The 26,556-nt window shown below is 35.4% G+C and overlaps 1 protein-coding gene across 3 annotated transcripts in view; it reads right to left on the bottom strand.

Annotated features, from left to right (window-relative positions):
* Positions 1–26,556, bottom strand: part of LOC145686127 (protein croquemort-like) — a 100,497-nt gene that overhangs the window by 31,257 nt on the left and 42,684 nt on the right. For 2 of the 3 annotated variants that reach the window (XM_081759103.1, XM_081759104.1), the window contains exons 2-4: positions 6,119–6,297; positions 3,115–3,275; positions 1,192–1,333 (exon numbers count right to left, since the gene is read on the bottom strand). In XM_081759103.1, the coding sequence (XP_081615229.1) occupies positions 1,192–1,333; positions 3,115–3,275; positions 6,119–6,238 (423 nt within the window). In that variant the 5' untranslated portion in view covers positions 6,239–6,297. Of the gene's footprint in view, positions 1–1,191; positions 1,334–3,114; positions 3,276–6,118; positions 6,298–18,802; positions 19,118–26,556 lie in introns of those variants that run through there. The other variant, XM_081759102.1, reaches the window with a different exon arrangement.

Below are 26,556 nucleotides of genomic sequence, written 5' to 3'. Positions count from 1 at the left end.
AATGAACCTGCAATTTTATTTATTTATTTATTTTTGTTTGAAAATGGAACCTTCTGATTATCGAGCAGTGATAAAAGCTTCTCTTTAAAAAAGAAATCATGAACTGTTGAATACGTTGGATGATTTTTTTCCGTCATATTCAACTGTGAAGAGATGGTCTCACGAGCTTCAGTTTGGGAGAAAATCTCATAATTACCGGTAAGACTGGTGCCACGAATGTTGTCTATTGATCAGAAGAGACAGCGAATGGTTTGTTCCCAAGATCTTTTGGCTAGGATAAGGTGTAATCCAGAAAAGTATTACAAGCAGTTTGAAACCATGTATGAGACTTGGATCCATCATTTCGATCCTAAGACGAAACGGCAATCTATGGAGTGGAAACACCATGGTTCCCCATGTATCCGAAAATTCCGCGTAGCATCCAGACCCGGGATTGTAATGGCGTCTGTTTGTTGGGATGCTACAGGAAATTTATTAATTAAATAATTGTCGCATGGAGAGTCTATCACTATTGATTATGACGCCAACTCAATCCGATTCTTGAGCGAAACCATCAAGCAGAAAAGAAGAAAGTTGTCAGGTAAACTATTCATCCATCAGGACAATGATGCAGTTCACAAGTCAACAACGGCAACAGCCGCCATTCAAGATTCGAATTGATCCATCGCCCATCTTATTTACCTGACTTGGCCCAGTGATTTTTCCGTATTCCCGAATTTGAAGGATCACTGCCGGAACGAAAGATCTGAGCCTGATTATGATCTTACGAGTGTAGTAGAAGAGTATGTATATAGCCTCGAAGAAAGTTTATTTATTTGATTATTAAAGGGCATGCAAATATTGGAACATCGATTGTCCACGTGTATTGAGATCCAGAGCATTATTGAAAAGTGAAATTATAATCATGGTTGTGTTTCTTTTCTTTCTACTCTAGGCCGAAGACTTATTGATCCACCCTCGTACATTAACCTTTTGAGGTCTACTGTGGAGTGGAAATCGACATTTAGTATTATTCATTCCAGTCCGATGTCGCCTCATGCTCGATATGCTATCTGCGACATAACGTGTAAAAAACTGAATACTAAAGACTGTAACTTTAATTTAGACTATTCACACAAACTGGGAAAAACTTAAAAGGATTGCAAAGGATTAAAGTTTTTAAACTAGTAATATTTATTAAGTACAACTTACCAGAGGTATAACATTAAGATTAGTAACATTATCACTTAAGGAACCATTTGACAATTCGGGCACAAAATGCCAAGTTCTTTTGGTCCGGAATGTAACTGTGTCATTGGAATTCCATTCTAATTTAACACGTTCATGATGTTCCCTATAATGGTAAAACAAATAAAATTACAATAGATTAGTAAACAATCAAGTCATTCACAGAATCAATTATGATAGAATTTGTACAAGACTTACGTCTGAGTGGCAAAATAAATAATAGAAACAGTTCCTGGAAGAAAAATCGCTATCTACTCGTTCACACTGAGATATCTACAAGTGATCTTTGATTTCATTGTTTGGGGTTAGTTTTAATGTCAAGTTTCACTATGGAAGCTACTACGATTAAATATTAACGTGCAAATCGGATTATAGGTACTCACTAGTGATCGAACTCGAACCGCCCGTACTAAAGATGAGAACGGTAAATATCTAGGAACAAGGGAACTCTCTGAATGATCCCTGAGCTTACACATATAAACTCCAGCCAATATACTATAATCGTCTATGGTCATGAAAGGAAAGAGAAGACGCAATAAAGATAGAAAGTATAAAACATTTCCGTTCGTTACTCCACTCTGTACACGCCAACTTAGATAATGTGGCAAAACAACACCAGATCGTAAGGATTAAGAAAAGTAATGTCTGTCTTAGTTTAAATAATGGCAGGCTTAAAGTGATATAGTACTGGCCGCATTTAATAGAGACCGTTTATGCTGTATTGGAGAATTAAGTAAGAAAGATTTGAGTCCTGATTGCGACTTCCCTGCTTCTGTGAAATATGGCAATTTCCCTAACTCTCGGTATGCTTTGAAGAATTTTCCTGACTTTCAAGGTAAAAACACTGTATTGGGTGTTCTTTAGGGTTTGTGGAAGCGGCAAGCGTTCATATAAATATGACTTTTAATAGAGACTGATGCGTAAGTGCGGCTATTTATGCTGTATTGGAGAATTATGTAGGAAGAATCGAGTTCTGATTGCAACTTCCCTGGTTCTTCTGTGAATATTGCAATTTCGCTAACTCTCGGCATATTTTGAAGAATTATCCTGACTTTCAAGGTGAGTGAGAATCCTATATTGCGTGTCCGTTTAGGTTTGTGAAAGTGGCATGTGTTCACATAAATATGACGCACCTGACGTTATATTTCATGACTATATATCCTGCTTTAGATTGGATGGGAATGAAATGCATCAGAGGAAAAAATAAATAAATAAACTGTAGGAATTTGCAGAAACTAACTGTTACCATTTTGTAAGTAAAATCAACTACGGTGAGCACCTTTTCCTAAAGAAATGTTTTTTCTTCATTTTAGATATTGTTTCAGTTGTTATAGGGTTCGTGGATTATTTTGTTTGTCTAGACGCTTTCGAACTTTCTTTTCTTTTAAAAATTCTTTAATGAATCAACTGCAAATTTTTATAACGGTAATTCATTTTTCTAAAGTAAAGTACATAAAATACATTTTATTTACAATGACAAAATAGTATGGCTCAAAGTACAGTCGAAAAGTGTATGTGAGTGCAATCACCAATGCAGGACTGGCCTTCTAATTCAATTTTAACTCCCTTTTGACGAGTTTTACCATCTGATGTCAAAATTCTTGGTGTATATATATATATAATTTTAAAGAAAGAAGCAGTGGAGGAAATTTGTCCTCTCCAAAATTAATGTGGTCAGGTTATTTCAACCATATCCATCTATCCGGGGCATCGGATTGAACAATGTACTTGAGTGAGGAATTTCTGATAGTGTAACTACTTTGTAATGAACAATATCTTAATGAAGAACTCACTTGGTATTTATTTTTATCTGATGTCTTAACGACTTCCTTCTTTTATTGCTAGTGCCTAAACAAATATATATATACTAATACCATGTCCTCCTACCTGAACACGTAAGGGCCCATTTCTACAAAATCTGGCTTTTGACCATCATTTAACGTTTCCTCTGGATTGGTCCAATTAAACAGGTGAAATTCTATAAAGAGTGGAATTGGAGTATTCTTCCACAAACCATAACTTCTAGATGATGTGGTTAAGGTAAGCTCCTGCAAAGCATAAATAATAGGTTTTAGTACATACCAATAATGTATAGAATGGAACATACTATGAAACAAAAACATAGATACAATAATTCGGATTACTTAAAACGACACAGACATCTTATATCCTTGAGTTAATTTTAACACAAATGGTTTCAAGACTTCTGTAGCTCCTCTCTCAGCGAGTAGTAAGGATGTTACGGTAAGATGTGTGTCTTTTTAAATATTGAATATGCACCCTATAGCGTATAGAAGCGAAATACTTGGGATCAATTACTGACGGAAATATCCAAAATTAAATTATTTTTGTACTACAGAACAATCCATAAACTATTAGCAGTTTAAGTTTCTAAATATGAGAAAAGTTAAATTTTAACAGTTTGAATCTTGACCATTTGAATAAGTTTTTAAATATGTGTCATATACGCGTTAAACAATATGAAGGAATAAAAGTTTCAGGATAATTGGTGTAAAGATGTGCCCCTTTTCCTTTTTTTAACTTCAACTGAATATTCTAAATGGAAAAAAGAACATGCAACATTCAAAAGGAAAATCAATGGTGTTAACAGATATTAAAACACGATGTTTCATTTCATTTCATTGATAGTGAATGTCCTAAGGGTACACTAAGTCTAATATTAAGGATCTTCTATTTTGTACCATTTTAAATAATGAGAATATGAATTAGGATTAGATTCGGATTAGAAATTAGATTCCTGGATTTTTAGCATCTATGGCCATGTTAGCCCGTCACGTATGAAGAAACATCCCTCGACGAACACACTGCCCGGAGAATTGAGAAGAAAGAAACAAATGAGGAAGAAAGGAAGCGGCCTGGGACCATTATGGTAGATACTTGCCTGGTATAAATGAGGAGGAAAACAGGAAAAACCTCACTCAATTTGGCCACACTGAAAATAACTGTTACATCTTGCCGATTGAGTGTCTCCATTGGGAACCGAAGCATGGATCATAAGAATATGAAGAAAACTGAAACTGTAATTGTGTTTCTTGCCGTTGTTAAAATTCTATAAACCTAAGCATTCATCTGCATTCATCCCAGCTTTGCTACGGCAAATCATAATTACATCCGCACTTATATCTTATCGAAAACCGAAATGAAATGAAATCTTTAAGTTTTACGTCCCACGGTTATGCCGGTTAGGCTAAAGGAGACGGTGATGATGAGAGATGAGTGAAATGGTGGAATGAAGAGTGGGAGGAAACGGGAGAACCCCGAGAAAACCCACGAGCACGGTGTTTGTCCACCACAAAGTTCACTTGGCGGGGACTGGGATCGAACCCGGGACCCCAAGCACCAGAGGTGAACGCTCTACCACTGAGCCACCGCGCCCCCCTTATCGAAAACCGAAGCTGGGCACATACGGTTGATAAAACATAAGAACCGTAAAGTAGAATTATGTGTAAATGGTTAATTTCAGCACAAATATTAATAAATAAAAAAAACGAAATCACCCTACGATACAAATCAAGAAAACCTAGTTAAACTGTGCAAAAAAATGTAATGTTGCTGAATATGAATTACACAAATTAAAAGAACATTAAAAGATTACAAGCAAACAAGTAACTTTTGTTTGCTATTCTTTGATTGTTTTCACCTCTCATTTCAATTCTATTTACTCTCTTCCAATGAAAACGGTGGCTTTATCAACAAATTAAGGTTCCACTTACAGTTAATCTTTGACCGGTCAGCTGACACCACTCGGGCCCTGGCGTTGAATCCACTGGACAACAGATCCACAAAAGGTTTCTGTACTGGAGTCGGAATAAGCTTGGGGGTGCGTCAATTAAGCCCAAAAGGTTTGCCTTAATCTTCTTGGCGATGCTCAATAAATATCCACACTGTCGTAATTCTTTTATGATTTTGACGATCTGGTACTCACTTGTTTGACAAAACTAAGAACTTCACTTCACTAGTAATAAGACGTTCAACTATAGCTTACCGTTATTTAATTATGAAATCGTTTTTTACGCTCAACCCAAAACGAGTGAGGGGAGCCGACTTTCGGTAATGCAAGTGTGCAACTTAAACAGCACACCCAGTTTAGCATTTAAGGGTGGCAAGCTCAAGGGGACGTACCTCCTTGTAAACGCTGACGCGACTGGAGTTCCCCTTGCCGAAACATGGTTTACATGTTGTTAACTTTTCTTCAGGAGCAAAGTCATGGTCCAATCAGCGCTCATTTGCCACAGTGCGTAGGTAGTAATGCAAATGTCCCGAAAGTTAAGGAGTAGAAAAGTCTCCAAGCATATCACTATCAGGTGAACAAAGGTCCTGCTTCTCGACCATATATGGTCGTAAAAATCGAAGTGAGGCTCACCAACACAAATGTACAAAATACCAAACTGATGAAGAAAGCTTCGAGATTGTTCCTTTTATATACGAGGGTTGGTTAATAAAGTTTGAAATTAAGTCTGTCTTTCCCAATGTCTTTTTTAAATTCGAAAAAAAAAATGAGCTTCGGGTCGGTGATAAAACATTAACATAAATATTTGAATGGAAATGATGTTACTAGCGCGCAACCATGTTCAAAAAACGCTTGTGCGATTCCTTCCAGTTCTAAATCTAGAAAAGGCAGCACAAGGTCTCCTAACTTGTTGGTCAGCCTTAGTAGTGAAAAAATTATCAGCCTGTACTATCACCTCACTTTAGATTCTGACACCTGAAAATCCTTCTTTCAAGCTATCGCTCTACCTCGAGCCTTGATATGAAATGGCACCTAATAGTAATTTTTGTTTTAAACTATTACGAAGAACCATACACTAAATACACCATTACAAGGAAAAAATTGACACAAAAATAACTACAACAACTCTAATTCACTTACCTTTTTCAGTATGTCTTCGAACAACGTAGGCCAGAAGTACCCTAATAAACCTCCCAAGATTACAAATAGAAAACCCAAGGAAAAGACCACAATCTTCTTCCTCTTCACTGATTGTTCCATTGTGATGTTGGTGCTAAAGGACACTTGTTTCCCCAAAGAAAGTTGAAATGATCAATCACCTGTAAAGAAAATGGAAAGTAGGAAATATAAGTTCTACTCTCGGCAAAAGCATTAGAATATTCATTTGAATATGTGAATTGACGCATGTTTATAATAATTTGTAAACGTAAGGTACTCCTTTTATGTACTCTGTCTACTATGTAATGTATTATTAACTGTACTGTTTCAGTGTTTCCTGACACCTTCTTCCGCAGATGCTCACCTCACTTCTTAGAATTTTTTCAGTGCATTATTCCGTGTGCACGAAAAAAAAAAAAAAATAATAAATAAATAAATAACACAATAATGTAAATTCCTGGACTTGAACTCTTTTCTTTTTTAAAAACTTTTTACTGGGGAAGACTTAAGAAGCTTTTTCTTTTGTTTTATGTAAATTTGCTCACTTCTGACAGGTACTTTCTGAAAATGCTGTTGCTGTTATAATCTTAAATCTACCTCAAATAACGTTATTTGTATTTAAATAATTACACATTGAATTTAGATTATTACATATTCCTTTACTCTGCTGGGGAATTATGACGGAACATTACGTTATGTAATAAATAACTTAACCAACTCATTTCAAATGTAGCACTAAAAAAATGACTTTTGGATTAATTTTTTTCTTTCGTCGGTTTACTGGACTAATGGAAGCCTTTCTTCAATTGTTTGTGTTGCTAGAACTCCTTTATATATCTACTCTGTCCGTATGTCCGTGCGGGAGACAAAAATCTTCAGAACTCTTGATGGATCACCATCAATTCAGACCAAGATATAGGGAGTCAAAAGTTTGGAAATGAGATCATTGATGGAGGTGATATTCAAACCGGAAGTGGTAGAAATTAACCATTTCCGGTTTTATGTCGAGAAGTGGATTCCTGCAATCAATTAAAGGTCTTAAGAACACATTTCAATCGGAAATGATAGAAATCCAGTAGAAAATCTGGTTTCAATACTAATCTACATAATGCAAAAACTAGAAGAGATAGCGAGAAATTGTTTCTTGAAATCGTTTTAGCGTTGTAAGAATAGGTCTCATCTTCTCTCACTATTCAAGCAGGAAGTGGCAGAACCAACCACTTCCGGTTCTAATGTTAACTGACGGTAATAGACAGTAAGAACCGGCTTTCTGCAATCGATTAAGCACCCCAAGAATAAATTCCATCCCCATTCTAATCTCTCTACTAATACAGTACCAGAAGCGATAGAAATCTGCTACGACTTCCAGTTCCCATATTAACTAACTGAGAAAATATGACGCCCAACAATCACAGAAACCAAACTTCTTCACATGATATACACGTGACACTGCTACTTTTTTGTACTTCTGGGTTCTCAGGCGTGATCGGCTTACAAAATGATTAAACCAAATATTACTTTTAATTTTGTTTTAACCATAAATTTAATGTGACATACTGAGTTAATAAAGAGTCTTATTTGAATATTAAACATTGTTATTGTTAATGAAGAAGTCCATTTGCCTATCTAAGCTCCTAGATAGGCTCTCTGTCCAGATTAAAACTTCTGCTCTTTGTTCTGATGAAAAATGACACGTATACATTTCTTTTCCGTTGAAGATGAATAAAAGTACAAATCAAGAATATATATCCATATACTTCCTGTACATACAGGGTTGCCAGATTTTCGGCTTCGAAATATATTCTATGGGTGTACGGGCCAATGAATTAAAAAATGAAATGAAATCTTTAAGTTTTACGTCGCACGGTTATGCCGGTTAGGCTAAAGGAGACGGTGATGATGAGTAATGAATGAAATGGTGGAATAAAGAAAGTGGAAGGAAACGGGAGAACCCCGAGAAAACCCACGCACACGGTGTTTGTCCACCACAAAGTTCACTTGGCGGGGGCTGAGATCGAACCCGGGACTCCAAGCACCAGAGGTGTCAATGAATTAAATTTACAGGTTTAACTATTCATTAAGACTATTTCTTTCATTTTAGGATTTTATTTGAATTTACTATACGTGATAGACTCATGAAAACAAATTAATACGAGAATATTGCACCAGCAGACGAAATTTCGGGGAAAAAATAATGATGGATAAAAACCCAAAATGTAGATAAACGAGCCAGGTTTTTCAACAAAAGAGAAGTGAACTTGACAAAGGTTCCAGCAGAAATTGGGAACCGAAATATAGTCCTATTAAATTAAGGATAACACACAGATATATCATGTAATTTCTTTCATCATATATAAATGCGTATAATGCAAAAATGAAGACACTAACACCTTATATGTTGTACTTATAAGGTGTACTTATTGTATTTTTTATTGTGACAAAAAAGTACATTTAAATTCTTCCCATTGTTGTGCCTGTATTATCGTGTGGCACCAACAATGTTATTATTTGTTTATTTGAAAAAGGTAGGGATGGCTCTTAAAATTAGTTTCGATGGAAATAAACTTAATATCAACATTTCATAGGAAGGACAATAATACTTGTTGTAGATTATGGAATGCGTTTTTCGAAAAAGCAGATCCATTAAAGCCATTCAAAATAATGCAGAATTTTCTCGCTATACTAGTCAGTAATGCACATGTTGGAAAGTGTGTAATAGTCAGATGACAGAAACAGACATGTGTTGTTCAGATGACAGAAACAGGCTTGTGTTGTCAGAACTTTGTATTCAGATGAATTTGAAAATTACTGGTCAAGATCTCAAAAGCATGACTCTACCTGACGCAGCAAGAAGCTTAAAATAATAATAATAATAATAATAATAATAATAATAATAATAATAATAATAATAATAATAATAATAATAATAATAATAATAAGAAGAAGAAGAAGAAGATAGGCGTGTATAATCACTAATTTATTTTCATTTAGCTCGGTACAATATCCTTTGGTTAATTGGTGGTAATTGTTGTTATAAGTATTAGAAATAACGGTGGTCAGTGGCGTACGTAAACTTTCTTCAAGGGACGAAGGTTCCGCACTCCATATATCTTTTCAGGACACGGTAAATTTTGTATATATAGGTATCTTAATATAGTGAGTGTTTGTTTTTCCCATACATCTTGCTCTATGAAGGGTTAAAACCACGACTCCCCCACCCCCTCTTGCACCATTAACAGTGGTGACACAATAAACACGCAAAAATCGTCTGATTCAAATTTGTGTTCCCAATTACATAAATGTGCTGCTCTCTGGGCATGCCTGAGGTTCATTCTGATAATCCAGTATACAAAAAGTTCTTTTCTGCGGGGTTTAGAGCTTTATTTTCTGTGTCTCAGCAAATAAAGAAAGACAATTTTATTTAGGTATGATTTTTATTGGTTTGAGATTTTGAAAGTATAATGAAAAAGATGCATGGGGTAGAAAAGTCTTCTAGTAACTAATTTTGATTTGTTTTTCTTTCCTTTTCCTGCACTGAATGAAACAATCCAACTATACAATAAAAGCTATTTCATTTTGTAGAATGTATCTTCAATATTCATTAAAAAGTATTTCCCCTGAGTGCTTTTGGGGTGAGTACTTTTCAAAGAATCTCTTTACTTCAGGATGATATATTACGCAAACGTTCAGGTAAGCATAATTGATAATTAATAAAATGGCTGTAAGTGATACAGGAAGTACACACATACTTGGCACAAAGGAGCTGCCAAGATAGAATCCGTGAAACAGCTTGACGTCAGACGATATAGTTATTGTTTAGTACGAGTATATTCAATGTAGGATTTTTTTAATAAGACGTATCCACACTGAGATTAGCAGCGAATTGTTTGGTACAAGATATCTGCTTCGAGTTCAGGAGAAATTCTAATTGGATTGTTGAATCAGACTGGATTTTTGTTTAGCGCCCCTTTCAGCACTGAGATTATACGAGACTTGGAAATATAGCTTAACAGGGGGTCCGCATCACATAAGCTTCCACTGGAAATCGAACCCGCGCCTACTACGTCATAGGTTGTTGAAGTTAAAGTGTAGGCCCAAAGATAAGAGAAATTCCAAATAGAACAAAGAGAAGAGTGTTTGGCTAAAGTGTGTGCCCTTCAGTAATCCTATGATCTGTAAATCATAGAAAGGGTTGTTGTTTTTGATATTTGAAATTAATCACCATTCCCTTATGAAGTGTCAAGTGAGTTGTACAGGATATATTAGTAACTGTAAAATACAAATATATCTTCTTGGTATAGTTACAAAAAAGGCTACACACTCATTCACCTTCAATATTATTTTGGTAATAACTTCGGCGGAGCAGGACGTTTGAGCGCGGCCATTTGGACGCAAAGCAGTCCACGATGAACTGCTTCGGCGTGGTTGTTCGTTCTTAACTGGCCATTGAGAACTCTGTCATACTATCATACAGATTCCATATCCTTATTGGAAATAATGCTGTTCTTCATTTGCCGCCCAATCGTATCGTTCCTTTACGTTAGATATATTATAAAAGAGAAAATTTATTTTGGGGTGTCACAGACTGCCTACAGTAAATTTTATTTGGCCTATTCTTCCTATTTCAATGTATAGTTAGTGCCTATTTTTATGAAATCTGAAATAACTTTTTATTAATACAATAGAGTATTAACTATCCGGCCTAATGGGCAAATCAAATAACAAAAAAGCATTCAATAAATACCTGAATCAGCCATATCATTAAAACTACCATTTTCATTCCAAAAACAGCTCTTATTCGTTTCTTCTGATCTCTCGGTACTTATTATATTGGTATAATTTACTAGAGAAAATGAAAATATGTACAGTATTGTACACATTTTATGGTAAATTTAATAATGTCCGACTCAAAAAATCAAGTGCACAGTGCAGTATGAATATATAGTCATATCTTTAAAATAACTAAACATTAACGAAAACCGTACTTTTTTTCTTTTTTACACAAATTACATGTCTTTATTACATATGTCTTATATTATTAAAAGGAAATATACTTTTAAAACTAAGCCACATAGTACGGAGACCGGACAGTCAATAGTTTGCTACGGTTTCTTCCCATTTCTTTTCAACTGGTACAGACAAGTTGTGCATGATATGTAAAAACTTCACTGTGTTCAGAATGTTATTTTTAGTTTTTGAAAAAATTATTTGCGGAAGTTTTTCGGAATTTCCAGTACTTAAACATTTGGGTTCTAGTTATGAAATACATTATAACATATGCAGATAGGTAAACCTATTTGGATAAAAGGTTTTGCGCCCAAATGTCATGGACCCAAATTCGGAGCGATTTGGATATAGCTTTCATTGCTACACAAAGAACGTAATTCTCTATACAGTACTGGAAACCAGGGTTTTTATTGAAGAAAAAAAAAAAACGGTATTTTTGGTTTAAATAATTTGCTCTATGTATTTATATCACATATGTACAGAAATAAGTTTGTTTCACCTTGCTGCTATTATGCAACAGCCGGGTTATGTTGGAAGGGGTCACATAAGCTTAAAGCGGAGTCCAAACCGTTTCTTGACTTACATCCGAAACAAATTGTCCTCCATTTGAACTCGAAACCGCGACTAATTAGCCACAAATGCGATATGTCTGCCGACTCACTCTCAAAGGACTACTGAGACGTTGTATTAATCTTTACATACTTATAATACAGGGTGTTTCATAACAACACCGACAACGTTTGAGAGATGATTCCTGACACCAAGACAAAAAGTATAGACCATCCTGGGTGTATAAATGTTTCCTTTCGGAGTTATAGGCTGCCGAAAACATGACAAACTAAATTTTTGAGGTCCATAGCTCCAATACTATGGGACCTACAGTAGTCGGGTCAAACTAGTGATCCGACTTTCAGAATCCTGCGGTACTTTCGCAACTATTTTTCTAGAGGTAGTTGGTGAGTACTACAGATTAAATGCCAGTAACCAAACTCCCTCCATAAAAATTGTTGCGTGAGTACCTTAGGATTCTGGAAGTTGGATATTTGGATAGAACTAATACTAGTTCCTAAGTGAAGTCTTGAACCGACTACTGTACGATCTATAGTTTTGAAACTATGGATCTCTAAAGTTTAATTTTTCATGTTTTCGGCAGCCTATCCGAAAGGAAGCATTTCCGCACCCAAGTTGGTCTATACTTTTTATCTTGGTGTCAGGAATTACTTCCCAAACGTTTCGGTGTTGTTTTGAAACACACTGTATAATTGTCTAATTGTCAAGAGTCATTTGAGAAGGACAAAAAGATAAACAGTTGCACACGTGAAACCATTATACATAATTACAGATGGACAATTTCAAAACACTTCAAAGTATAGAAGAACTAATCAAGTCCAAGTTAGTTCACTACGACTTTTGCTAGTCCAAGTTAAAGAAATACGACGACTTAATTTGCATATCACTAAGAAAAGTAAATAAAGTAAAAGTTATTTGAGCCCACTTTGGCTCTGACCCATTTATACATAAATAGATACCAAAGATACTTCTGATTTCAGTAAATGCTCCCCCCCCCCCCAAAAAAAAAGAAAATAGGTATTTCGATGATTTTTATCAATAGTAAACATTATTAAAACGAAACAATATTTAGAATTTTTCTTTGATTACAACTGCATAACAATCATAATAAACTATAAAAAAATCACAAAAGAAACATTCATAAACTAATTTTAAAAAGTTTTCTTTTAAACAGTTTCTATTCATTTTTAATATCTGTTTGTAGTATATTCTCTGAGTAATGAATGGGGAATTTAGGTCTGAATATAATACGAATAATATGCGGAAGTGACACGCGATAACCCACAAATGTGTGCTCATCAAGATTTTACGAACACACACTTTTACGAACATTTTTCGTTTTTTGGTTTAAACCAGTTGTTTTTTTTTTTTTTTTTTTTTTGTTTTGGCTGGTTCAAAAAAAACAACTGGTTTAAACCAGCCAACCCTGCTGGAAACTGCACTTACATTTATTTAAAGAAAGTAACTGACACATTTTTCAATACAGTTTAATCGTATTAAGTATAATAATTACTTGATTTTAGTGCGTCTATATGAGTTTCCTTGAACAGATAAGTCACTCATATGAACATCAAATCACTTAATGACAGTATATTGCACTTTTGGTGCAATGGTTTAACTTGTTCTGAAGTTATTGGAAAGACAAATGTAGAAATGTAGAATACCCGTTTTCGCTAGTCACTACTATAAAGCAAAGAAGCCCATTAGGCTTTCAATCATGTATATAAAACAGAGTGAAATAGTATCAACTGTCAAACCAAACTACAAGACTTGTATTTACTTATCGATGCTATACGAGGGCTGCTATATATATTTCTGGCCTAATAATGAAAATACGAATATTTATCAACGAAAATGGTTTTATTGTTTTTCAAAATATTCTCCATCAAGATTTATACACTTTTGCATGCGCTCAAACCAATTTTCGAAGCACTTTTTCCACTCCGATTGAGACACCTCCAAAACATGGTTTTTGAATGCTTCAACAGCATTTTCTGGCGACGAAAATCGTTGACCACGCATTTTTTTCTTGATGTGTGGGAATAAAAAGAAGTCATTGGGTGCCAAGTCAGGGCTGTACGGCGGATGACCCATCACTTCGACGTTTTGGCCGGTCAAAAATGCGCTGGTTTGAGCCGATGTGTGAGAGCTCGCATTGTCATGGTGCACAATGATTCGTCTTCTCTTGTTCATTTTTCGAATTTCTCCGAAGACTTCAGGCAAACAAATGGTGGTGTACCACTCAGAATTGACCGTCCTACGTTGCTCAAGCGGAACAGTCGCCACATGACCAGTTATGCCGAAGAAACAGGCGACCATTTGCTTCGAAGTGCTTCTTCCACGAACAACTTTCGTTGGATTTGGCTCGTCTTGGAAGACCCACACGGTCGATTGCTGTTTTGTTTCGGGCTCATACGCATAGATCCATGATTCGTCACCTGTGACGATCTTATAAACGTCTTTTGAAGCACCGCGATCGTATTTTTTCAGCATTTCTTTACACCAATCCACACGAGCTTTCTTTTGAGCGATTGTCAAATTGTGCGGGATCCAACGAGAACAAACCTTTTTTACGGCCAGGTGTTCATGCAATATCGAATGTATGCTGGTGGAAGAAATGCCTAGGCATGCCTCTATCTCACGGTAAGTCACATGACGGTCTTGCATTATCAGTTCACGTACGGCATCGATGTTTTCTGGCACAACGGCTGTTTTTGGACGACCTTCACGGAATTCGTCTTTGAGCGAGCGTCGGCCACGATTGAATTCGTTGTACCAGTTTTTCACAGTGCTATAGGATGGTGCTTCGTCGCCATACAAAGATTTAAGTTCATCGATGCACTCTTGTCGTGATAATCCACGTCGAAAGTTGTGAAAAATGATCGCACGAAAATGTTCACGAGTTAATTCCATTTTTTTGCCAAGTTGATTTCTTCAAGTACCTGTAAAAGAAAAAAAAATTGTCGTAAGTCAAAAAGTTCTGAGTACATTTATGCTACAAAATGTCAAACTTTCCAATGGAAATGTCAGATTGCACCTGGCAACACTTAGTGTTGCCTAGGCCAGAAATATATATAGCAACCCTCGTAGGATCAGTGGCGTACGCACGTGAGAGGAGTTTGGTCTTTTAAAACTCTCTCGAATATTATGGAAAATTAGACCTAGTATTTACTATGCTATATATATATACTCGAAAATCACGGTTGTTGTTAAAGGATATAAGATTGAATGTTTAAACCCACCCCCTTGATGAAGTTCTGCCTACCACTGTACAGAATACATATTAAATATAATGTTGTCACTTTCAGTAGCCAATTAATAGCGTCAGAGGATGCTGAAATTATATATATATAAACAATTTACCTAACTGAATACGCAAGGTAAGAATATTACATACAAGTTTCCGTTTATATTATATAATTTTTGTGATCTTTTCGGTGCATATAAGTTCTAGGATTATTAGTAGACCGACATATCATGATTTCGTCCTAGATTTTAGTGAACGTTAGTTATGAATAAACAAATAAATAAATTCAGTGAATTCACCGTATATACGGGCTTGGTGCAACAGAGAACGAGAGCAGAAGTGGTATTCAAAATAATATTGCTGAGTTTGGCATGTTAAACTCAAGTCATTTTCAGGGTGGATTGATCTAAAACAATCAGATTCAAATCACGATTTTAATCCAGATTTGAATCACTTGATTTTTAAAAATAAAAATTGTTGATTTAAATCAAATTCCGAAATAAATTAATTTAAATTGAAAATAAGTAAAATCCCGTTTCTGCTCTGTTATTTCGATTATGGAAGACAATAATCATAATACAATGAGACTCAAATGTATGTAAGCACAGTATGAAAACAAGCATCATGCAGAGGATAATTAGGGAAAATCCCGTTTTAAATGAGTAACGGGTGAATCCTGCTTTCTTCTCTTCGTAACATAGGATTTTTAAATCGTTAACTATTTCAACGGAGAGATCACCATGGACATTTAAGAAGAAAATTATTTTGAGTCCACGTCCATTTGTTTGTTTCCAGATAATAGAGGCGTATTTAGAGGAGCCCGATCCCCTCTCCGAAACAAACAAACAAACAAACAAACAAACAAACAAAATAGATTTTGAAACTTCAGGCGAAATTTATGTACTAAATACATAGTTAAGTTCCTCGGGATCGTAATACGGCAAATTTTGGATGTTAAAATATCGAATAACACTTTCGATAAAGTGGATACTTTTAAATATCTAAGATCAATATTAACAGACGAAAACAATATTCATTAAGAAGTTAAATGTCGACTAAAAGCAGGGAATTCGTGTTATTATTCAGTTCAAAATCTCTTGTCGTCTCGAATTCTGTCGAGGAATTTGAAGCTTAAAATATATAAAACGATAATCATGCCTGTTGTTCTGTATGGTTGAGAAACATGGTCGCTTACTATGAAGGAAGAGCATTGACTGAAAGCAAGATCCTGAGAGGAATATTCGGACTCAAGAGGAACGGGAATGGGGAATGGCGGAAACTTCATAACGAGGAACTACATAATTTATACGGTTTATCAAAAATTGTTAGGGTCATCAAGTCTAGGAGACTCAGGTGGGCAGGTCATGTAGCCAGGATGGAAGAAAGTAGGAACGCTTTCAGTCTTAACTGGAAGACCAATCGGAAAATGACCATTAGGAAGACCTAGGTGCAGATGGGAGAACAATATTAAGATGTATCTTGCAGAAATAGGAATACAAAGTAGAAACTGGACCCAGTTGGCTAGGGATAAAAGTCAATGGAGAGCTTTTGTAATCACGGCATTGAACCTCCGGGTTCCACAGGCCATAGGATGAGTTAGTTAATTTTAGGCAAAATTTGTCCTTTATATGTATTTCGTGCCGTTATCTAGTTCCGATTTTTTAAAAATATGCCCTTACCAAATATCAGGAACTTTCGTGAAAAGAAAAATGTCACGTTGATAAACGTTGCTGTACGTTTTTTCCTTAATGCTGCAGAAACATTGTTTGGGATTGAAATAGGTTAACGATTGGGGATTAATTCAAAATGAAACCCCAATACTTTCACTTAAATGGGATAATTAACATTTAATACTAAGTTTTAATGTTTTCTCTTCAGTTCGCGACTTGTATACGAGAAGAAAGCTTTGATTTAAATAAAAAAATCGATTAAATAAAAAAATAAACAAATGATTTTTTCCACCCTGGTCATTTTCGCCATTTAGCTAAGAAAAATAAGCTACACGGTGTCAATATTTCATCTTAATTATGTTGCCTTGTTTTATTAACTGTGTTTTAGATTTTGCTAAATATATACAAAGACGTTCGATTCTTTAATTCACGATATTTTATCCATATTTTTCATATCTGTGTAAAGAACAGGTTGAGGAACAGCAGTCTTGATACGGTACGACTAAAGCAAAGAGGAAGTATCTGCTACGTCCTGAACATTTACTGCGGCGATATAGGTCTATAAAGGTTCCGATTTACATAATCTTTTGCCGTAAAATTGTTAAGAACTCGAAATGTCCCAGTTTTTATCTAATCATTTGTGCGTTATTTAAGAGATAACTCTTACACATCGAAACTCAAATAATAGGCATAATATACTCTGTTACCCATAGAGTGTTCCAGTTCTTTTAGTCTGAAATCTGGGAGCCCTACTTGCTATATTTGTGTAATAAATAGTTCTACAGCTAAGCACATCTCCTTTGCAAGGCAATTTAGTAACAAATCAAATTGTGTCCCACTATATACCGTGTTCTTAAAAAGTTTCACCAGATGCATTTCATTTTCATGAATTTTCTGAGTAACAATATTATTGCTGTATGCTATTACTCGCATAATTGATTATAATATGCTGTCTCTTACTATAATAATTTTATCCATATGAAAAATTACTGGTGTAGGTGTAGTTTCGGCGCACCACATTTTAGAAGATTTACAGGTAAAATACAATACTTTGCATGAAAAGATGTACATAAGGAATATATTTCTGTAGGTGAGAGAATTAAATACAAAGTAATACCGCTATATTTTAGGTTTGCAAGTGTAGGGTTACTAGTGTAAAATCATTACAATTGCTTTACAACAAATAAAATAAGTAAAAGCATATGAAACATAGCTCTATTAGACGCTATTTTCCACGGGCGACATATTTTTGCACAGTGTACAGAAGCTATATTTTATGTTTACAAGTGGACCGTTACTAGTATGAAACAATGACAAGTATCATTGTCAAAACCTACTTCTTTCCACTAGCCTCGCTTGCGCAAATACTTACTATCTCTGACGCGCCTGCTTCCTTCCGACGCAGACTCAGCTTCACCCTGTTCTGACTGGGTTAGATAGCATTCGGTCTTTTCAGTGGCCACCCGCACAGGTTGCTTTGTGTTTTTTGCACTGTAGTTTTTATCCTACATATCCGGAAGCCGTATTTATACGCAAATCGTAAAAGAATCGTAATTTTTTAACAATTAGTTCTGGTGGCTCCCTTGAATTTTATCAATGCCGCGTGAGATATTTTCATGTCGCCCAATGGAAACCTTTTAGAGGACAGTAAGAAGGAAATTAGTGAAAGATCTATAATTTTTCAACATTGGTCCACGTTCCGTTAAGGGGGTCCAAAACTACACTTGACCCCCTTAAGCTAACCTAACCTAATATACCATTATATTATGTAATCAAACGAAAATCAATAGAAAGAAGCGGTGTCAAAAACACTGGACCCCCTTAACGGAACATTGACCATTCTTTCTAGTGGTGCGCCAAAAGTAAACCTGTACGAAATTATTTAAGTACAAGGCTAATTATTTAATTCCACTACATATCACTTCAAAACAAAATCTACAATAAATTATGTTAGCATTTGATAAGATTCAATCATTTCAAAATAGTAATAGCTGCTCTGCTATAAATTAGGCGCAATAAAACTGTTTGGGGTCTCATATTGGCTCTATTTTTTAGATTTGCTTTGCGTGTCCTTCAAAAAAATTTAATCAAACATATTCTATTACACGATTGAATGCATCTATACATAATGGTAAATGTATTTTATTATTATTATTACTATTTATTGCTTACCCTATTTTAGAAACCAATGATTTGTAAACAGTGTGCATGATGTGCTATCTCCAAGATTTACTCCCAGTTCTACAATAATACATGTCGATATTAATTCACAAGAATAAATCAATAACAACAATGAAACTGTGCCTTGAAAGTGAAAACACCACTAACATAAGTCGTCTGTTGTTTTTCCATTCGCAACACCACACACAAACATTTGTATTTTTCACTTTCTCTTATCATATCACATTCACAAACGAGTGTTGTCACTCCCTATCAAAGCGGCTCCGATTAATTTCGAACGTCTGCTATGGCGAGAAAATGTGGCTTTCTTATTGGCGACTTCTATTGACGTCACTTTTACTCCTCACTTATGATGTGAACAATGTTGGGATTGTGCGGGCATGATTTTTGCTTTATTATCTTACTACAAAAAATAAATATTAACTTTAAAAAATGAGTACAAAGTAACGTATGAGAAAAATGGAAATTGCGCAAAAGAGAAACTATGTTTCAAAACCAATAGAAAATTACAAACAAGTTAATACAGTAGGTATATACTGTATGTATTGGAAGAATATTATAATAACATGCTTGATATATGGGCAAATTTTTCTTATAAATACTTAAAGACAGTAGGGGTTTTAGAGTGAATTATCTATCTATTAAAATGCTACAATAGCAATTAAAACGCCTTTCTTATTTTTTTAAGGATGCAGGAATAGGGTAACCTATTGAAATCTTTATTCATCAATTTAGTTTTATCTTGTAGAGAAAATAATTTCCTACTCCCTGCCATTAGAGGATACGCCCTCTTTTTGGCATGGAATTTAGAGTATTTCTATTGATTTCAAGATAATGATATATGCACTTGCGTCTCTGGCATGTAAATTTTTTTGGGGGGGGGGGGCATAAAAAAGCTATTTAAATGGTACTACCTAACCCAAGCTATGTATTATCTTCGATTCCATTTGTTACTTTCACGGACCCCCTGAGAACTCCGAACTCTGTTATAATCGTGGCCTATGTTTAGCAGAAGGGGTCCAGATCTTTTCTCTAAAAAATGTTACAATTTTGGTAGTTTCTGTTCACATTCGGTTAGTTTAGGGTAGGGTTGGTTAGTTTAAGTTAGGTTAGGCTAGTTTAGGTTACTTTAGTTTAGTTTATGTTATATTAGTGTAGGAGTCCCGCATAATTTTCCAAAAAATGATAGAATTTCGGTTATTTCTACTAATATTACGTGAGTTTAGGTTAGTTCAGGTTAGCTTACGTTAGTTTATGTTAGGGTAGGTTAGATTTGGTTGCGTTATGTTACGTCTAAGTACTTGCATCACTCATTTCTCCTGTAAATTTTGTGTTTTTTACGTGCTTCTGGACCCCTTGTACTAAACATACCCCATAATCGTTTCACAGCCTGAATATTATATGCCAAATACGGTCGTTAGTAAATAAATTAAATTAGAATAAAATATGGAATATTTTGTACTTCAAAATATTGGAGGGGACGCGTCCCCCCGTCCCCCGCCAGAGACGCCCATGGATATATGGGCAAAGTGTAGTAATCATGCGAGCGGTGTCCCCTCTCGTGAGCAACACTAAAAGTATTCCATATTACTGTTTAGCTTATATTTCTCATGGCTTTCGTTTTCCAGTGTAATCAGGCCATTTATCAAACCTGACTGGACTCGAAACTCGACGCGGAAAACTGAATCGGCTCGAAACTCGACTCGAGAATATTACCTTTGACTTGACTCGAAACTCGACTGGAATTCGAGTCGAGTTTTAGCTTAACTCGTGCTCATCCCTATGCGTTAGAAAAAAATGGTTGCTTATTATTATTCCGCTTAACTAATTATATAATAATAACAATGTTGTTGTGTAAAATTAAAAATACAGAATATAGAGAAACATCACACTATAACCAATAAAATGAGAACACATGAACTGCGAGTGAATCTAAACTTGCCAGTAACTCTAAAATCGATACATGCTTTTTAAAGCTAGTTTCAAACTCTATAATCAACGGGACTCTAGGATAAGCAAACTGATCTGAAAGAACTCCAATATTACATAGACTATCATAAGCAAACTATTTTTTAGTAAGTAGGTCTGCTCATCAGAACACAGTTTATTCATATTAACCCCTTACTGTAAATCGTTAATTATGACACCCTAGTTGTTGATAAATATTTCCCGTCGGGGCACTTCAGACACTTTAAATTCTGTCCACCATCATCCTCAGCTCTTAGGAAGAAAGTATTCTTTCAAATGTTCGAACGGTAAAATATTTTCGTTCTCCATCTTTATAAAAACAACACCAATCAAAGTAAAACAGACTACCAGTATCATTGTACTCCTAGTTCACTCACAGAATGTATTGATTTGGAGCTGTCAAAATCTACGACAAAATCTTCCAGGTGCTTGCAATCAGTACACGTGATTTCCCTAAGGCTGTCCTCATCTTCAGAAAACAGCAAGTGGCACTACGAACTTATATGTTTCTCTGTGTGTCTGTGACTGTCGGTCACTGACATAAGTAGTTCATGCTCGATTGTTTCATTCTGAGAAATTCATTTATAGGAAAGAAACATTTGTTTCCGAAAAAATATATACATATATTGTAGTACTCATTCGAAATGTAACGCGAAAAAAGTAATGCAAACTAGGTACGTTACCTAAAAATTTGTAACGCGTTACCGTTACAGTTACTTTGAAAAATGTAACGCGTTACTAGGAAACGTTACTTAAAAAGTAACGCGTTACAAGTAACGTGTTACTTGCGTTACGTTACTTTCCAAGACTGCATATACTTCATATATTTCCCTTTCAGCCGCAGAAAGATGTTCGTGTTTCACATACAAAGATACGAAGATATTAAAGGCGAGTGTTTGTATCGATATGCTGCGGTGTGAAGAATATGTGAAGAATATCCAAGAATAGCGGATGGCCTGTTTGGATGCGAAAGGTTATGTACCTAAGGCGAAGTTGTACAAGATATCTCAGGCGTTTGTTTCATGGCCACATAATAATAAAAAAGGAAGGATAACCATTTCTCCAGTCTAAGATGAATCTTTATTTTTGGAGTGTTTGCTCAATGAACTCCATATATAATTGACATTATAATTAATTGTGTATTAATGTATTTGCTTATTACATACTGCATGCAAGAAGAAATAATACATATCATACATGAATTAGAAACTTCAACCGGAAGTAGGCTCAAATCTTGCAAACGGTCCAAGATATTGAAAAAATAATCGAAAAAAAAATCTCCCTTTTATAGTATCCTTCACGATTTTTATCACGACATCTTTTTACTTTTGTCTGTAAAGGGACAGGTACAGATGTTGTGAAGAATGGCAAGGATATTCATGTTCATATGCGAATGATGCGCTGTGTAGAGAGCGCAGATTCAGCTAGTCTATATGTTAAAATGCTACGTTTAAATGTTTGTGGTCAATTCCTTTCGACAATGAGATTTCGGAAACCATAAGCTCTAAAAACGTTTTGTTTTCTCTGATCAATTCCAAATTTTCTGTAGATTTGTCAGTTCTTATCTGAATTTTTTTTAAAAAAGAAAAGAATAGAAGAGAGAGAGAAAAAAAACTTTATTTTCCTACTCAAAGTTTTAGGTGTTGTTTTGAGCCCATAAAATTAACAATGTCACTAGGGCGTTGATAAAGGTTGATGTCCTTGTGCTAGGCAACCAGTAAATGAGCTACGTATAGTGGGTTGATGGACACCTAAGGCGCTTTGCTTTAATCTGAATGGCGAAACCTATTAAATGCTTCATAGGCCTGTAGACCTGCAATGAGGCGTAATGTGAGTATTTATAAGAAAAAATAATTATTTGGACTTGAATTCATCTATCAGTTCTCCAAATCTGCCACAAACTCACTCCAACATTTACATAGTAAAATGCTATGTTCGTATGTTTGTTTATAGTAATTTTCTCTACGTAAGTCTTCCCGTTCTTCACTTGCGTCTGTAAAGGGACATATACAGACATAGCGAGGAAGTGGGAAGTCAGTTTTAGAGGCGTTATATCACTATTTATGCAACTTTGACATAATATTACCAACCAGAAAACAAACAACAGTAACAGCAACAGTGGGTTTCAGTAGGATAACGTACTCCAACATAGGCAAGAACTGATCCATCGACTGGTAAAGTTATGACAACGATTTTTATTTACTTCACCTTCCCCAAAAGAGGAAGAAAGTAGAAACGCTTTCAAAATTTTAATTGGAAACCCAAACGGAATAGGAAGATAGGAGGATAATATTAAGATGGATTTTGCAGAAATAAGACTAGTAAGCAAAAACTGGATCTCGTTGGCCAAAGACAGAAGTCAATGAAGAGCTTTTGTGAATGTGGTATTGAATCTACGTATTCTATAGGCCATAGAATGACTGATGTTACACTTCCGGCCTCAGAAGGTATATAGGGCCTATCTCTTCTTTCTTGCACAAAAGGATGGTAAGTTCGGAAGGGGCGCAAAATATTATCTGCAGTAACATTTCAGGATATTAGATAGTTTGTACTAACAATAGACTGAGAGGAGATGATTGGTGTAATGTATTGACAAAATATATGTATATTCCTATCTTATGTTGTTGAAAGAACACAAAAAGGGTTATATTTTCCCTTGAGGAGCGAGCGCTAGAGATGGAATGGGTCAGTGGGTCAAGATTTGTGAGTGGGTCAACTTAGGGAGCTGCGACCCACCACCCACCGAAACTCTTGCATTGTAGACAGTATCTTCTAAACACTGGTGAATTTGTCTGTGTATTTTACTTTCAAGGCCTCCATTTTTCTTCCTTTTTCATTTGTTTCTATTTACTTGACCTGAGATATCTAAGTAAAGAAAGAACTTCAGGCTCTTTTGGATATTGATATCTGTAATTGTAATAATAGCAATAGACAGTGGCGTATTTACGATTTTGTTTCGGGGGGCTTTGCTAACTTTTGGGGGGCTTTGCCTGAAAATATGAAAATTCTGCAAGATATTTCATATACTTTACTATAGTAAATAAGATTTCGGGGGGGGGGGATTAAGCCCGGAAGCCCCCCCTAAATACGCCACTGGCAATAGAACTTACTACTTGGCTTTCGAGACACAGCCTGTGAGTTTTTAAAGGAGAGCTAACTACTGGAGAAATATATTTTTGCATCACCTATAATATATGAATAATTATGTAACTATGTGTGGGTGATCATAATGGTCAAATTGCAAAGTCAAGCGAAATAACTTTTGTATACAGTTAGACCCCAACCCCAACTGGGATGTTATCATATCAGGAGTGGGGGTCCGAATTTTTGCAGAAAATTGAGTATCTTACAAGCAGTTCAACTTAGGGAGCTGAAATTCAGTATATTAACTCTTTGTTAAAAATAAATACAACATGTCCTAACATTTTTTAAACTTCTCTTTTATGGGGGAGGGCATTTGCTATATATTGGATGTAAAAATAACCGAAAACGATCGATATTAATTGAGAAACAATTATTAATTGAGAAACAAAAACAGTGCTTCGCCTTTTATATCCACAGCTTTCTATTATAAAATTGCTGAAGCTTGTGTTTATTATATGGAGCATTCAGAGCACAAGGTAATTAAGCCATAAACTTGTGAGACAAATAGATATAAAATTTGTGCTATAAGCTTAATTACATGAAAATTTTAAGTTTGTACGGTATGCTTAATTACGCGTTTTTCGAAAATTTTACACTTTTTTCCCCCTTACGTTGGTCTACTTTAAGTTGATTCGGGACTTTCAAATTTCATCCTATTTTCCACTGAAAAGTATCTGTAATTCAACGAGGAAATAACTATATATGACAATTAAATTGAAATTCATCGTAATTTGGCCCATGACAAACATTTTACCATCTCATATCGTAAAGGACAGATCCACTGGTATTGTAACAAAGCGGTGCTTGAGCAATTGACCGTAGAAATTGAAACTCTGATAAGTGATAATTTCACAGTTTTGTTTTATTACATAGCAGGGGGCGCGGTGGCTCAGTGGTAGAGCGTTCACCTCCGGTGCTTGGGGTCCCTGGTTCGATCCCAGCTCGCGCCTTGTGGACTTTGTGGTGGACAAACACCGTGCTCGTGGGTTTTCTCGAGGTTCTCCCGTTTCCTCCCACTTTCTTCATTCCACCATTTCACTCATCTCTCATTATCACCGTCTCCTTTAGCCTAATCGGCATAACCGTGGGACGTAAAACTTAAAGATTTCATTTCATTTTCATTTCATTTGTTTTATTACAAAGTATAAACGCTTTAGTCAGTGGAGAGGAAGGAGTGGACCATGGGTGAGAGTTGATGACGATGGGTTATGGTGGGTGTTGGGTCAGAGTGGGTCACAGTGGGTAGTGGATCTGAGTGGGTCACAGAGAGTGGTGAGTCAGTGAGTCGTAGGTCAAGTTTTCATTGACTCGTGCCATCTCTGGCGAGCGCAACCTCTTCTGCATCCATCACTAATACGGCACGGGGTTAATATTTCTTCATTCGTGAGCAAAAGAATGGAAGAATTGGACGAGGCACAAAATATTACCCGCTATATCATTTGAGGATTTTTAGCTAGTTTGTATTAACAATGGATTGAAAGCAGGTTATTGGTCTAACAAGGGTTTATTAACCTGGTGGTTGCGAAGATAAGGGAAAAAGATAAATATAATTAGAATCTAATATCGAAAAATATTTTTAAATATTATTTTGAATTTTGTTCTTATAGGCGTATTTTTATTTTTATACAACAACAAATAGGTCTACTAAACATTTTCAACAGGTGCAGAGTTGTTTAAAAATCAATTTAAATGATAGAGGTTCGATATAAAATTAATGAGAACTCCATATTGGAATACCAGAAAAATACGAATATAACAGAACCTGCGAGATATCTGAGTATGGTGTGATTTCATTAGTGTGGCAATGTCCTGTTCAATCTTCGCGACGCACATTATCAAGTCATTTAAAATACTCAATAACATTTTTAACAACTGTCCAAGTTTCTTTTAACTAAAACTAGCAGCGTTCACCCCGCTTCGCTGGGGTCACCCCGGAACGCAATAAACTTTGTTACTTAGATAATTTTTTCTTTTTCGCTTTCAAGTGATATGATAAAAACCATAGAAGATTGGAGTAAATGTTAACATTATATCGCCTGTCATTTATGTTAACCCGCCGAGTGACACGGTCATGTGGGTTGCATATAAATACGGTTAGATTTAGCTATGATGAGCTAACAAAGGATTTGTACGTTATGGACACTTGAATGGTCAATTATCTCAAGACACTGGTAATTGAAAATTAAAGTGATATGATAAAAACCATCTAGGGTCCAAATCTTAATAACCCCCCAAAAATGAAAGAAATTGGTTCAGCCGTATTAGCGTGATGAGCTAACAAAGGATTTGTACGTTCTCTTTTATATATATAGATTAGAAATTTCTTTATTTTTTATCAAATCACCAAAAATTAAGGGAGTTGTGAACTTAAAATTTTCAAACGGCCCCTATTTTGAAGTAGTATGATGGATCGGATTCAATATTTGTAATATGAATGATCTGACCAAATTTGGTTGTAATCCATTCATTTTTAGGGAAGTTACTTTACCCTCTATATACAAGAAATGGATTCTACTACTATTATAGAAAAGATGGATATCAAGATCTCCGCATATTAAAAATCTACACAAGATTATTACAAACCAGAAATTATAAGGAGGTCACTGGCAAAAGGATGTAATAAAATGGAGGAA

This window comes from Thermobia domestica, chromosome 5 (genome assembly GCF_964235325.1).
Source record: "Thermobia domestica chromosome 5, izTheDome1.hap1.1, whole genome shotgun sequence".
NCBI classification, from domain to species: Eukaryota; Metazoa; Arthropoda; class Insecta; order Zygentoma; family Lepismatidae; genus Thermobia; species Thermobia domestica.
Note: the sequence above shows the minus strand (reverse complement) of the source record. Positions and strands in the feature narration are given on the sequence as shown.